The sequence below is a fragment of the Gossypium hirsutum genome, chromosome A08 (genome assembly GCF_007990345.1).
Source record: "Gossypium hirsutum isolate 1008001.06 chromosome A08, Gossypium_hirsutum_v2.1, whole genome shotgun sequence".
In the NCBI taxonomy this organism is placed as follows: Eukaryota; Viridiplantae; Streptophyta; class Magnoliopsida; order Malvales; family Malvaceae; genus Gossypium; species Gossypium hirsutum.
Window position 1 is genome coordinate 20687648 of NC_053431.1, and position 14988 is coordinate 20702635.

The window sequence follows — 14988 nt, forward strand, 5'->3', positions numbered from 1 at the left end:
CCATTGATGCTTTTGAGAGCTTTGTGATGATAGTAGATGGAAAATGAAAGATATGTGTTGGATTAATATGTTTTGTGTTTGGATTTTTGATGAATTTGAGTATTTTGGGCTAATTTGTAAAAATGAGAAATTGAAGGGTTAAAATGTGAAATAAATGAAATATGTGGGCTTATATGATCTAAGGGAAAATTCGGCTAAGCATGTGTATATAGAAATTTTGTATATTTTGTGATTTTTGTGATTAAGGACTAAAGTATTAAAATGTGAAAATATGAGGGCTAATTTTTAAAATTCCCTAAATATGTGTTATGGATTGATTTGAATGAATGTGAGGTTGAATAAGCCAAATTTGAATATGTTTAGATCAAGAACCAAAGAAAACGAAATTAGATCGGGGGAAAACGAAAGTAGTTGAATAGTCGTTCGTTTCCGTTCATTCTAGTACAAGGTAAGTCGATATACAAATAAATGTGTTTGAATTGAGTTATTATTGCTTATATGTTAATGATTAGTGATGAATGGCTATTGGAGTTGAATATGAGAAATTCGAGAAAGTTTCAATAATGTGACGACGTTCGAAAAGTCTCGTACGAACCATAGGAATAGTTAGAATACATATGTCATGACATAGGATTTCGATATGTGATTTCGTGTAAGACCACATTTGGGACGTTGGCATCGATTTGAGATTTACGTGTACGACCATGTTTGGGACATCGACATCATATTTGATTTCGTGTAAGACCCTGTCTGGGACAGTGGCATCAATATTTGATTACATGTAAGACCACGTTTGAGATGTTGGCATTTGACAAGCTTTCCGAGCTATTCGCATATCCTATTTAATTTCGTACGGTTCAATGGGCATTCTGAGAAATACGCGATTGAATGAATGAATAACCGATTCAGGTATGTGGAGGTGTGTTCAACATTTGTTAATAAGAAGTAAGTATATGTTCAAGTGATGATATGTGATATAAGTATGAGAAAATATGCTATATGTGCAAATGAATTCGGAATATGTGAAATGTATATAAACCAAGTGGTTTGTGATAGTATTTGGCTATGAAGTATATATATTTTATGATGCTTATATGCTTAAAATGATAAGTTTATTTGTATATGGCTTACTAAGCTTTTGAAAGCTTGCTTTGTGTGTGTTTGCATTGTGTTATAGATATTGAAGCTACTGGAAGCTTCGGGATCATCGAAGATCATCACCACACTATCAAATATTATTTTGGTACCTTTTGAAAATATATATATCAAAGTATGAAATGTATAGGCTAGAATTAATGTGGTATGTTTTGAGATGGGTATATCATGCCATGAGATATGGCTTGATTATGGTTGAACTTATGGTTTGATTTTGGTATATGATATGTGATGAAAAATGGTAAATTTGGTGTATATATATGGCCTAGTGAAATGGTCTTTTTGGTAAGTTAGTTTTGTGGTTAAAATGGTTATAAATGTGATATGAATCATGTGTTTAAGGTATGAATTAGTTACATAGAATTAGTATGTTTAAGTTGGAATTATGTATGGAAATGATTAGTAATATTGAAGTATGAGTGATGCTTGTTTTAGAAATGTTTTGGTTGCATATTAGGTTATGAAATGTGGTTTTAAAAGCTTATGTATATAGGGTGGCAAAATGGCTTTTCAAGTAGTCTATTTTTGTCCACACGGGCGTGTGTCTCAGCCGTGTGTGACACACGGTCATGTTACACGGCCGTGTGTCCCCTAGGGTAGTCATACAATTTAAAGTCAGTCTCGAGCACTACCTAGACACACGGGCATGTCTGAAGGCCGTATGAGGCATACAACCTTGGCACATGAGCGTGTGTGGCCATTTCGAAGGGTACACAGGCTAGACACAAGGGCGTATGGTCAGCCGTGTGACCTAAGTTAGTTTTGACCATGGCCAAGACACACGAGTATGTCTCTGGCTGTGGTATAAGTTAGTACGTATGCCCTATTTTCATACGGCCTACACCACGGGCGTGTTTGGTGGTTGTGTGAGGCACACGGCTTGTTCACACGGGCATGTGACCTGTGTTTCCATGAATTTTTTCTAAGTGTTTGGAAATTTTTATACGAGATCGGTTTAGTCCTGAACCTTCTCCAAAGTATGTTTAAGGTCTCGTTGACCTTAGAAAGAGACTTTATGTTGATATTTGACTATGATATGACAATGTATGACTTTTGATTGTGAAATGATTGCGAAATGTTCTGATATGTCTGGTAATGCCTTTTAACCCTAGTCCGGCAACAGATACGGGTTAGGGGTGTTACACAAAGTTTCAGATATAACATAATTATACGACACAAATATAAAATGAGAAAAAATTAAAAACATAACATAAAAATATGATTTTGTCTGCCTAAACCAGAAGGCCCACTCGAAAAGTGAGAGGGTATGGGCAAAAACATTGTAACACCCCAAAATTTGAATGTTTAATTGTAGAATTCTATAGTAATTAAGTCTTTGTATCTATGGTTATGTGTTCTATTTATGTGCTTAAAGTTAGGAGTTTAAGCTGTCTTAAGAAAGTTTTTGCTATTTTATTCTAAACTAACCTCTATCCTTGACTTGTTGGCTTAAGCTCAATTCTGTGAAAATTAATATTAAGGATGAGTTTGTTGGTTCAGTGGTTAAGTATGTGCCCCCTTATTAGTCTTGTGTTTGAGTCGCGATGTACGCAATATAGAAATATTTTTGTTAATTGTTAGAATTCTGATTGGTAGTTTTAAAATAGGAATTAAACGTTCTTCTTTCCTTCTTCTTTTGATTTTATTTCATTTTCTTTTTTTTCTCTTTTTTTTTGTTTTTATTCTTCTTCTCTTCTTTCCTTTTTCCTCTTCGTTGTCGACTTAGATTTGTACTTTTTATTTGCTACTACTATTGGGTAAGTTCCTTTCCATTCATTTTGTAAGTTTGGTTGTTCAATTTTTGAAATCGTTGTTGATTGTTGGCACTGTGGAAAAATATTTGACTTCTTAGTTAAACTATTTGAATCCTTTGTTTATAAGTTCGATTATTGTTCTTTAAGAGAGGGCCTAGATGATAATGATCCCTTTAATGTCCTAGATTAGTGATTGCGGTGGTGCGGAGGTAATTACTACGTGATTTAGGACTTTCTTGTGTCGAAACAATTCGACGGAGTTGGTTGTGTGATAATCTTAGTGTTGTTTCAAATTATTTCTTAATTGGTTATGAATTGTTCATTTTAGGTCTCGGGAATCTTATACATTGTTTCGGCTTCGAAACTTCTTCAGGTGTGCACTGAAAGCTCTAGTTTTTACGAATTTCGGATGCTGAAAAACATGGCTGTCAATGCCACATGGCTATGTAACTCACTGTTCACCAAGTAAGAGCCACACGGGTAAGGGACACGGGTGTGTGTTCAGACCATGTGTGGCCTTGATGGTGCAAGGTTCACATGGGCCAAGGACACAGGCGTGTGTCCAGGCCGTTTAGCTTACAGTTTGCAAAAGAAAGATCACACGGATGGAAGACATAGCCGTATGGAGCCACACAAGCTAATTACCCAAGCTATGTAAAACCACACGGGCGTGTGGGTCAGTTTACGAAATTTTGCCATATCCTGAACATAGCTCGAACTGAATACAAGCCTTCTGTAAGGCCGTTTGAACTGAATTAAACTGTATAAACTGATATTTTGTTATCTGAAACCTAAGTATTGATTATCAGTGTGTATTATGTTTGATTAATGTTAATGAAAGTAATTTATTGCATTCGAGTATGAACGATATTTGAGTATTTGCATAAAACTCTATACTAACTATCATGTAAAATCTGCATATGCATCGGGTGAGAATTGAATTAGTAGGAAGTATCCTGTTCTGGAATAGTGGATAGCTCATTGGTATCTATGTTCTGATTTGGCAGCTAGACTGCATTCTTTGAAATGTTTCAAACTGACACTGTGTGGTGTGTAGGGTTGGAAGGGTAATAAATACCCTATTTGGTGTGTTGGGTGGGTCAGAGATGGTGTCTAGCGACTGGTATTAAATAATTGCATCTATTTTGTTATCTGTCTGTATGATTCTAAATCAACATTTGCACTTGGATATCTTAGTTTTTACCGGTACCTTATTGAATATGTAAATAGTTGGTTCCTTTATGATATATTAATTTAATTATTGTTGAATGGATTTCAAGTAAATCACAGGTTTGAACAGGTTGGCGGATGGAGAGCTCGGTTATGCATTTTATATCGTTTAGTATTATTAATAATGTTAATTGTTTTGTTGTTTCAGTTAGTTGGATGATAATAATGAAGTACTGATTTATCTTTATTAAAACTTTATATGACTTTAACAGAGTTTGAATATAACTTGTAGAGTGTGTTTTGATTGTCATTCATTGTAACTGTGACACCCCTAAAGTGACCCTAGTCGGAAAGCGGTCTCGGGACCGCTAGACCGAGTCACCAAATTATTTGAATGTGATAATTATTGCCTAAAATATGTGAATATAAATGTGTGAAAGTTTTAAGCTTCGATTTAGTTAATTGCATGTGAATTTAGTTGATAGGACTTATGTGAGAAAATTTAGAAATGTGCTAGGCAAATGCAAGTGGCCTAATAGTGCATGTAATCAAAGGGGTGGACTTGCATGTCAATTTCCCCCCATTTAAGTACTAGTGGCCGGCCATGACAAGGGATGATGGGCAAAACATGTTGTGTTAATGGAAAAATAAAATAAGAAGCATGGGCAAAACATGTCATGAAACATGTTGTGTTAATGGAAGAATAAAATAAGAAGCATGGGCAATAAACTAATAAGAAATTGAAGGAAGAAAACAAAGAGAAAAAAATGTGTTCATCATTCTCATGCATGACAAAAAAAAAAGAAGAGAAAGGCTCTCATGTTGTTCTTGGCCGAATAGGAGAAAGAAAAAGAAGGAAAAAGAGCTTTGAGGAAATCGGCTATGGTGGTTTGATAGACTAAGGTATGTTTGATGATGTTCATGAGATGCATGCATGTTTTAGTAGTTAGCTTGAGTTCTAAATAGCCCATGGTTCAAATCTTTACTATGTCATGGAGATGATATTCGGCCAAGGTGGATTGGTGTTGATATCATTTGCATGCTAAAAGTGAAGCTTTGTAATGGTGCATGTGATGGTGGATTGATGATTCTTGAATCTTCTTTTTAGCATTTTTGAGTGAGACATTAAGTTCTTTGTTTAACCATGACCAAAAATTGAAATGGTATGGTGTTGTGATGCAATCGGCCCCAACATAGACATGTATGTTCGGCCACATGAATAAGTACATAAGTTATGTGTATATTCGGCCATAAGCTAGCAAAATGAGAGTTTAATGAGTTAAATTTGTTTGAATTAAGCTCAAGAGCAAAGGGGAACTAAATCCGATAAAGGGAAGGAAAAAGTGGTCGAATAGCCGCCGAAATCGTTCGACAACATTCGAGGTAAGTTTTAAGTGATTAAACGTTGAGTAAATTCAATTATAATAGGACATGATGAGTTGATTTAATAAGATATGATGTGGCCATGATATGTTCTAAGTTCAAATAGTAAGTTCTTAAGTGTTTGAGCTTGGGAATTTAAGGGTAATTTGAAATAGTCTGCTTAGGACAGCAGCAGTAATGTGACTTTAGAAAATCACCATAAATTTATGGATTTGAACTAGAGGCTGAATGAGACATGAAATTAAAGCTTAATGAGTCTAGTTTTTTATAAAAGAAACCGTGTAAGCAAAGGAATTTCTGATAATGAGATACTTAAAGTTGTGTGAGACAGCGCAGAATGACACTGTAATCCTCTGTTCTGTATTTAGAAAATCATTATAAATTGTACAAAAATGGTTATAAGATAAAATTTATATGCTTAGACTCCTTAATGAGTCTAGTTTCAAATAAAATCAAATACAACACATTTTGAATTCTGTAAAATGAGAAATTTTATTCGTAGTGAAGAGTGGTCAGATTAGTCAAACAGTGAAACAGGGGAAACTTTAAGAAAAATCTGGTATTGATTGGCCAAACCTAAAATTCTGGAAATTTTATGGATGGATGATATACGAGTCTATATTCAGGAAAAATTAACGGAAAGTGATTTGGAGTTTTGTAGCTCCAGTTATAAATAATTTAGTGACTATTGCTCAGGAAAAACAGCTTGTGCTGAATTTGAGATTGTGTTGTAAACCTTGATAAACTTGTTTTAGTTGCTCATAAGCTATTGATTAAACCCATACGTGAATTCTAAATTGTGATATTGGAAAATGATAGATGTAGATTCAGCCAAGACAGTGTGTATACGTGAAAGTATATGTGGTATGTGAAGTATATTTGGATAATTGTGATGTGAATACATGAAAATCTATATTTTGATTTAGGATTCTATGTGATGGATGTGAACATGCATATATGAGATAAGGCCTAATGGCCGATGTGATGAATGTGAAAGTGTATATATGTGATAAGGCCTAATGGCCGATGTGATGAATGTGAAAGTGTATATATGTGATAAGGCCTAATGACCGATGTGATGAATGTGAAAGTGTATATATGTGACAGGGCCGAGTGGCCAACGTGATGGATGTGAAAGTGTATAAATGTGATAAGTCCCGAAGGGCATTTGTGTCAGTACTATATCCGGGTTAAAACCCTGCAGGCTTTATGCGAGAATATTATCACTGATTAATGTCTGTAAGCTTCGTGCTTGTACTATATCCAGCTCTAAAGACCCGATGACTACGTGTGGGGATTTTGTCCGGGTAAGACCCGATAACTTCGTGTGGAGATTATGTCCGGGTAAGACTTCGTAATAAGAATTGCTTATAAATATATTCAATGCGAAAGGTTAAACAGGTATGTACTCCAAGTTTATATGTGAGCTTGATTTGCACTAAATCATAAGGTAGTTATGTGATGCATACGAGAGCAATCTATGAGACTATTCCTATTATTATGTGACATCGGATCAGTGTGAGAGGTTATGTGAAATCATACGATATATCTATGTCACATGAGCTCACTTTTATGTGAAAGTTTATCTGCCTATTGTATATGATGAGATGTGCATATTCGGTAAAGGGATGGTATGCCCGAAGGAAGAGTGAAATAAAAAATACGAACAACTATGTTATAATTTGATTGTTATCTGTTGACACTGCTTAAAACTTACTAAGCATTAAATGCTTACTCCGTTCTTTGAATCTCTGTTTTATAGATTTTGGTTCGTCAGCTATCGGACTCGGGATTTTTGGAAGTCGAAGTCTCCCACACTATCAAAGCCCCCTTTTGGTACAATTTTGGTTGAACTTTGAAATGGCATGTATAGGACTACCCTTTTGTTGTTGGTCATGTACCCTTCAGTTTTGTGTAAATTTGGATAGCCATGCGAAAATGGCTTAAATATACTTTGATCATAGCATTATAATCGTTTTGTATGTTGTCCGTCGAGAGGTATGGAAATGTTGGTAACGGTTAGCCATGGGAAGGGTTATTCTTGATCACTTTTGGAATATGTATGACAAACTCTAGTTGATCCATGGAGGATCATGAAATAGGTAAAGTTTACCTTAAAAAAAAACAGATGCTGGCAGCAGCAGTGATGTGGATGTGAAAAATCACTAAAAATAGTAGGAATGGAATTAAATAGTGAATAAATTATATAAGCGAACCTTGATGAATCTATTTTCATAGGAAAGTAACGAAACGATCATATGGACAGTATGTTAAGAGATATTCAGGTTCTCGTGAGACAGGGCCAGAACGGTTTCTGGATTCCCTGTTCCGACTTTGGAAATTCATTATAAATTAACCAGAGATAATTAGGAGTCATGCCATATATGTATAGATTCCTATCTGAGTCTAGTTTCTATAGAAACAAACGGCATCAGTATTGAGACTCTGTGTAGGGAGATATCCAAATCGTAATGCATGAAGGTCAGTGTAGTCGCACCCTGTAACAGGGGAGAATTTAACGAATAAACTGTACTAATTGGCCCGACCAAAAATTCTAGAAAAAAATATGTAGATGGGCATATGAGTCTAGTTTCAGGGAAAAAATTACGAAACTGATTTTCGAGTTTTGAAACTCAAGATATGATTTTTAAGGTGACAGTGACGCAGTTAGCCAACTGCCTGGAAATTTTTAAAATGGACTGCGATAGTAAGCGAATTTAGTTTGTGAACCCCTCGTGTCCGACTCCGGCAACGGTCTCGGGTACGGGGTGTTACAGTAACTCTTCAGGCTTGGCCTTATCGTCTAGGTCAGTTATGGGGTATTACAAATATAGGCCCAAAAAATAGGTTTAGACAAAAAAGTAATGCTCATTTTCTAAATAGGCTAGATTTTTTGTAATATTTTTTTGACTTAGGCCTATCCCAACCAAAATTTGGCTAAAAAAAATTTCGCCGTTGCTGTTTATTGCTATTTTGCTGCCATTTTGCTATTATATTGCTACAATTTTGTTATTATTGTTTGAATATTGTATAATTCTTGTTTTATTATTAATTATGCTACTATTTTAGAGACATTTGTTTGCTAATTTGTAACTATCTTAGTATTATTTGAGTATAATTTGTTTTATTGTATTTTCAATTTGTTGGGAAATATTTATTTTTATTTTAATGTTTTTAGTGTATTTGATCTCTTATATTTTTAAAATTTGTTTTTATATAAAAAAATTTAATACAGATGGATCTAGCTGGGCTCGAGTTTAGCAGTTTTTATCTGGACCGAACTTAAACAAAATTTTAAGTCTTTTCTCAAGCCAAATTAGGCCTGAGCCTAGAAAATGAACCTAAAATTTTGCACCGATTCAACCTAAACTCAACCCATAATCAGGTTTAAAATTATGTCTTATTTTTATTCTTTTGCATTTCAACTCAAGACATTTAGAAATATTGCTTTAAAATTTAGGAGAATCTCTTCAGTTTACATGGAGCTCCTCATTGGTGATTGCTTTCATCGCGAGAAAGGAAAAAGGAAAGGACGTGAGAAAAAAAAATTGCTCTAACGTTTAAAAAAGCATAGTTACTAACGGTATAATTTAACTTAAAATTTTCATTTGAAATAATGATATAACATATCATGTTAGCTTATCGTTACACTGTTAGTTGCAATTAACAAATTAGTAATCAAAAATATAACAAATCAATAAAGTTAGTGACCATATTGTAAGGTTTTAAAGTTCAGTGACCATAATGCAACTTAAATAAAATATAAGTAACTAAATTAGTAGTTTACCCACTAACAAATCCAAGTTTTCTCATTTCCTGTCCCAAAAATTCAATGCTACAATGGCTACTACCACTTCAAGATCATTACAATGCAATGCAATGCAAATGTAATAAAATACCACAAGGCAACTGATAAGTAAAACCGATGAACTAGCTTGGAATCAAAAGCGGTAAGGATGAACATGTGAACACCGCCCCGAAAGAAATAACCATCGGTCATCATTGAACTTATGTGGATTTCATTACATTCTCTATCACACTTAATCTTGCCTATCAAATGGGATGATTCATCGCAGTTTTGAGTCCACCACCTAGGCGTAAATCGAGTGTCATAGCAAGACTACAAGAAGACAAGTTGCTGAGATTAGAAATTGAATCTTGGACAGCGGAAGCTTTGTACTCCCTCCGGGACTTATTGGACCAAGTGCTGTAGGAGGCAGAGACTCTCTACCCGTGCTCGAATTAGAACTGTTTAAAGGGGAAAAAACAATGCCATGATTCTAAGCAAAACACTGTTACTACGAATCACATACAGTAAAAGATTTGAAACCCCACCTTCCGGTAAATATGCAGGATCCATAACCTGCACAAGTTATCCACCAGTGCAGTAATTAGCCATTCAAAATGATTAAGCTGGATATCAATCTAAAAAATAGAAAATATGGGAAGAATACATAACAATTACATAATAAGATAGCAATGAAATGCAATATGAGGGCTTATAGAAAAGAATTTGAGCATATTTTCACATAAATAACACTTGGAAGGAAACAATCTTGATCTATGTTACTCAGGCTTGGTGTCAGTAGGATATGTGTCCAAGTGGGTGTATTCAAATTTTTCCATGTATTTGGAGGGTTCTTGGAGAATCATATCCCTATATCCATGTTCGAAAACATGTAGGAAACTAGTATTTTTAAAACAAATGAAAAGTCAAAGCAATATAGATCTTTCATAGGGGAAAAAACCTCAAAAGACACTCGGCACACAGAAAACATGTAATAACTATTCATAGATGCATGCATACAACTTCTAACTATGATTTCCCCTACAATGTAATATGGTTACCAAACCGAAACATACTTCAAAAAAAAAAAAAAAATCCAACCAAGGCACAGGCAATGTACATCCATGGATCCGAAATTAGTCTTGAGAATACTGTAACATACCAATTGCAACAATAGCTAATGGCTGATGCCCAAAGGCAAATCAGCTTAGTTGGTAGAAAGTTAATGCCCTGATTAGATCTAAAGTATCCTAAATTTTTTCAATCAAGAATGTAAAGTCTTATGTTTTTGGAATGTCCGTATTACTATCCATGTTCGGGGTTCGTAGCAGCACCTCCCAACATTATCATCTCCAAAGTTCGAACCTACATTCTTTTTTTGGGGAGTGCAATGTGACTTACCATTACACCCAACACTTTGTTGGTATGCAAAGTATTATTTTGATCAACTTTAGAATCTTGCTAATCTATATTTGTCTAATGAAGAAAAGATAATACAATGTAATGATAAGTGACAACTCAACAAAAATGCCATGTCGACAATGACTGTATATACATTTTCAACAAATTGTAGTGGTCGTGCATACCGGCAATTATTAAATTCCCTAACAGTTTCCCTTTATTATAAAATCTAGAAAGCTAAAACCTCAAAACTGATCAACACCTAAAGATAAAATGATTAAGAAAAAGGGGAGGGGGGCAAGCTAGGTGGCAAAGCAACCAAAATAAATTAAACAAATAAAACAAGTGGTGTTATATTCAAGTCGGACTTCAGTAGCCATTGCAATTGGTTTTAGGTCGAATGATAAAATAAACAATTGGTTTTATTAAAGAACCATCAACTATTTAAACAAAACCTGGAGTTTGAAACAGCAGCATATAAGCATGCTAGCAAAATTTTCTCACTAGATTGAAAGTTAAAATTCTACTTAAGCATTTTAACAGATAAATATTGCAGATAATTAAGAGCATAATGAAGAGAAAACTTGTGCGAACTTACTTGGGTCGATCGTAGTAGTTGTGGCTGTACCATCAAAATCACATGTCCCACCAACAGTATGCATTTTTTGATAATAATCATTGTAAGCATAAGATGCGTGGTTCTTGATGTTATTCGGGAGATAGCACGGCTGCCCTGATTGTATAGCACTGCAATTGGCCTGGCCTTGCCCACATGCCCAGTTAAGCCCATCTCGCAACTTATCTTCACTAGCATCATCTTTTGCCACACAGAAAACTGCAGTAGAATTTCCAGTGATCTGACCAGGACCACCTAAACTCAGAGGGAAAACGGCAGTGCCGTTTGTGAAAAGTAACCCCCAGTTTTTCTCAGAGATAGGGCCCGGTCTCTTGTCTTCATTAAACAATTCATAAATGTATGTGTTGATAGGAATAGTTGGTTGACTAGGTGGACCAGAATTATTGGAAACTCGCTGGATCAATTTATTAATGAAGGTCTCAGCATTTTCCACGGTAGCATCAGGTTCATTGGATCCACCTTGCCAAGGCCATCCAGTTTCTGTGACAACGATAGGGATCACAGAAAAATTGAGAGCATCCATAGAATAATAGGTTGCATCAACCATTGCATCAAACATGCTGTTATAGTGGAACAAAGTGTTTGGATCAACAATTTGTTTGACAGAGGGAAGAGGTTTGAAAAGAGCATAATCAATTGGAAAAATGCCATTTCCATTAGTGTAACCATAATACGGATAGGCATTTAACATGTAATAGGAGTTCGTGTTCTTCAAAAACTGAAGAAGCTGGTATATTGTAGAGTTCCAAGAGGAATTAAAGGTAGCAGTAGACGGGGGAAAAGGCTTGGGGATGATGTCCATGGATTGCGGGGTTGAAACTTTAACCTGAAAATTGAGATCAGCAGCTACAAGAGCCTTGTGCAGGTTATTCATAGCTGTAACTAAAACTGGGGCAGCATGCGGGACTGAGGTAAGAACCTCACTGCCAACAGCAATGGCTGTAATGTTGGTGGAAGGCATGTAAGCGGCAACATTTTTGTTGATCCATGCTGCAGCAGCTGAGGCGGATTCTCCAATTCCTAGGACTTCCTCATTTGTCACTCCAACTGTTACTTCAATCCCACTTCCAGCAAGGGCTTTCAGCATGTGAGGGTCAGCATCATAAAGTCGTATATGAGTAATTTGATGGGCTTTGACAATAGCAACCACATCTGAAGCTGGCGGCATGCTGGAAACATCAGTACCTATGTTTACCCCAACAAATGCACCTATATAATCAAGAATCTAGTCAGTAAGAATCTACAAGAAACACTATTACATGACCTTTTAATGTAGATTACCCATTTGCTTTTGCTTCAATCTATTCTTGAAAAGTAGTAAATAAAGGAACCATTGGTTGATTACTTTTATAATGTTCAATGAACTACCTACCATAGCTATAAAAGCCTCAATATTTCACCATCAGTCTGAAAAAAACAAGCACCTAGTAATGCATAACACAAGAAAAGCTCAAAACAAGTTGAAGGAATGACCTTTTAATGTAGATTACCCATTTGCTTTTGCTTCAATCTATTCTTGAAAAGTAGTAAATAAAGGAACCATTGGTTGATTACTTTTATAATATTCAATGAACTACCTACCCTAGCTATAAAAGCCTCAATATTTCACCATCATTCTCCATAATTCTGAAAAAAACAAGCACCTAGTAATGCATGACACAAAAAAAGCTCAAAACAAGTTGAGGCCAAAAAAAAGACCTTTGATCTCAATGGTCCCTAGATCTTTGACAGCATGTCTGATAGGTACCTTTTAAATACTAGGAAAATAAAATTGAATCTTAAACCGATTTGAAGTACTTATTACCAGGAACTTCACAACTAGCATGGTTTCAATTTTTCAAAGACTTTCAACAGCAGTATTTGAGCCATTAGAAGTACAAACAGTTATTACTATTAGAATAAGTAAAATCAAAACACAATCTCATTGACTAGAAAAATCAATTATAACGATTATCACTTTTTACAACTGATGCCTCAAACTGTACAGATTCAACATCCCATATAGAAACTGACCAAAAAAAGGAAACCCTCAACAAATTTGCTAAATTACCTAGCACATTGGAGAGCATGCTTAGAACCAGGAGCATGCTTCCAAGACATCTTTCAAGAATCATTTGATTGTTAAAAAGCTTCAATCTAAATAGCCAGTCTCGCACTGTTTGTTCTCAGCAGCGCTTAAATGCCACGTGTTCTGCAAACAAAAGCAGAATCAGATAGTTTAATTCAGATAAAAGTTGAAACGTACTAACCAGGTAGATGACATCAAATTCAACTGCACAAGGCTAACGTTACATATAACAATTCAAGGAACATTACAAAGAATCTTCATTCATGTATTACAGGACAGCAAAAGCAGATGTGGACCTATTTTGGCTCCTTACAAATAAATGGTTAAACTACCGGCAGGTCCCTGTACTATAGGCTGAAAAGCAAATTGATCTCTTCACCATAAAAGTGAGTAATTTCATCCTTGTGCATTTATTTTTAAAGCAAAAGGCTAAACTTGTAAACATGAAAATGATAAAAGTGCTCATTTTTTGTTCAGATCACTTTAAAACACGAGAAATCAACATTCATCAATTCTTAACCGTACCATCATTTATAATTTCACATATTTGCTTCCGTATTGAATGTGCAAGGTCTAAATTGTCCATTTTTACAATAGAGAGACTAATTTGCTACTAAGCCTAAAGTACACGGACTGGGCACATAGTTTAACCCAAATAAACGAACAAGACATTGCATAACATTCATTCATCAAATGCATCATCTCTTCAGCGAGGAAGCAGAAATCCCAGTACTAGCAAGATTCATTGTACCCAAAGCAGTATTGGTGTTTAAGGACAGTAATTTTTTTTTTCGTAATTTATGTACACCATTTTGTATGCTTTTGCTGAAACAGAGAGTCCCAGAAAGCGGTATAACAGAACAAGAGAACATCCATAGTTGGAAGTGGATAAGAAGAGTAGATAATATCAACTGAAAAAACTCTAATTCAAAGCACATTAATGAAAATACAGAGTGCAGGAAAACAGTAATTCCAAAATACCCAGAACTAAAAACATTGCATATTCAAACAACATGGAAGCCAAACTTGAAATAATAAAGGGAAAGAAGGTCCCCCAGTGGAAGAAGTGAAGAGAAGGAAGTACCTGATCCAAGTTGCAGAAAAAGGGAAAAAGAAGACACTAAACTAATAATCCAGTGCAAAGAATACTTGGAGAAAAAACAGCAGAAAGAAGTTCAAAAGCCCCACAGGAACTTTCTGTACATAAATGTGGAAGCCAGAACAGCAGGGAAAGGAAAGTAGAAAACGCGGTTGAAGCTTCACTAAATACACCCACTGTTTCACTTTAATTCAAATTAATTATTTCTTCCTTCTTATGGTAATAAAATAAACAAAACATGTGTTTTTTTATTACAGTATCCTTAAAAAAACAATGAAATATTTTAATAAATTACTGAATATTCTTTAAAAATCATGAAAAATAGAATATTATTTATTTAATATGCGATCTTTTATAATTCATTTCAGTATTTAATTAATGTTAACAACGGAAGATTTAGAAATATTTTGGCATTCAGAGTTAAGGAAACCTAAGCTTGACTGTGTTTGATTGTCTGAACGCTACTGAATAAATGTCTGAACCCAGAGACTTCTTTGTAACTTTTTGCTGTTTTTCTTTCTTGCAGTATTTTAC

General features: G+C 35.0%; 1 protein-coding gene across 1 annotated transcript; it reads right to left on the reverse strand.

The window, feature by feature from the left end:
- Positions 1-9244: 9244 nt before the first annotated feature.
- Positions 9245-14777, reverse strand: LOC107945572 (glucan endo-1,3-beta-glucosidase 4). The gene is made up of 5 exons (XM_016879631.2): positions 14440-14777; positions 13338-13478; positions 11249-12496; positions 9798-9825; positions 9245-9710 (listed from the first exon to the last, which is right to left on the reverse strand). Exons 2-5 carry the CDS (start codon positions 13399-13401, stop codon positions 9572-9574), a joined length of 1479 nt encoding a protein of 492 aa, XP_016735120.1. The 5' UTR covers positions 13402-13478; positions 14440-14777; the 3' UTR covers positions 9245-9571.
- Between the last annotated feature and the right edge of the window lie 211 nt (positions 14778-14988).

Coding starts and splice junctions, on each gene's coding strand:
- LOC107945572 (XM_016879631.2), bottom strand. CDS start 13,401: ATGATTCTTGAAAGATGTCTTGGAAGCATGCTCCTGGTTCTAAGCATG. Junction 12,497..13,337: donor CATGCTCTCCAATGTGCTAG/GTAATTTAGCAA, acceptor TTGATTATATAG/GTGCATTTGTTGGGGTAAAC. Junction 9,711..9,797: donor TCCTGCATATTTACCGGAAG/GTGGGGTTTCAA, acceptor CCCTTTAAACAG/TTCTAATTCGAGCACGGGTA.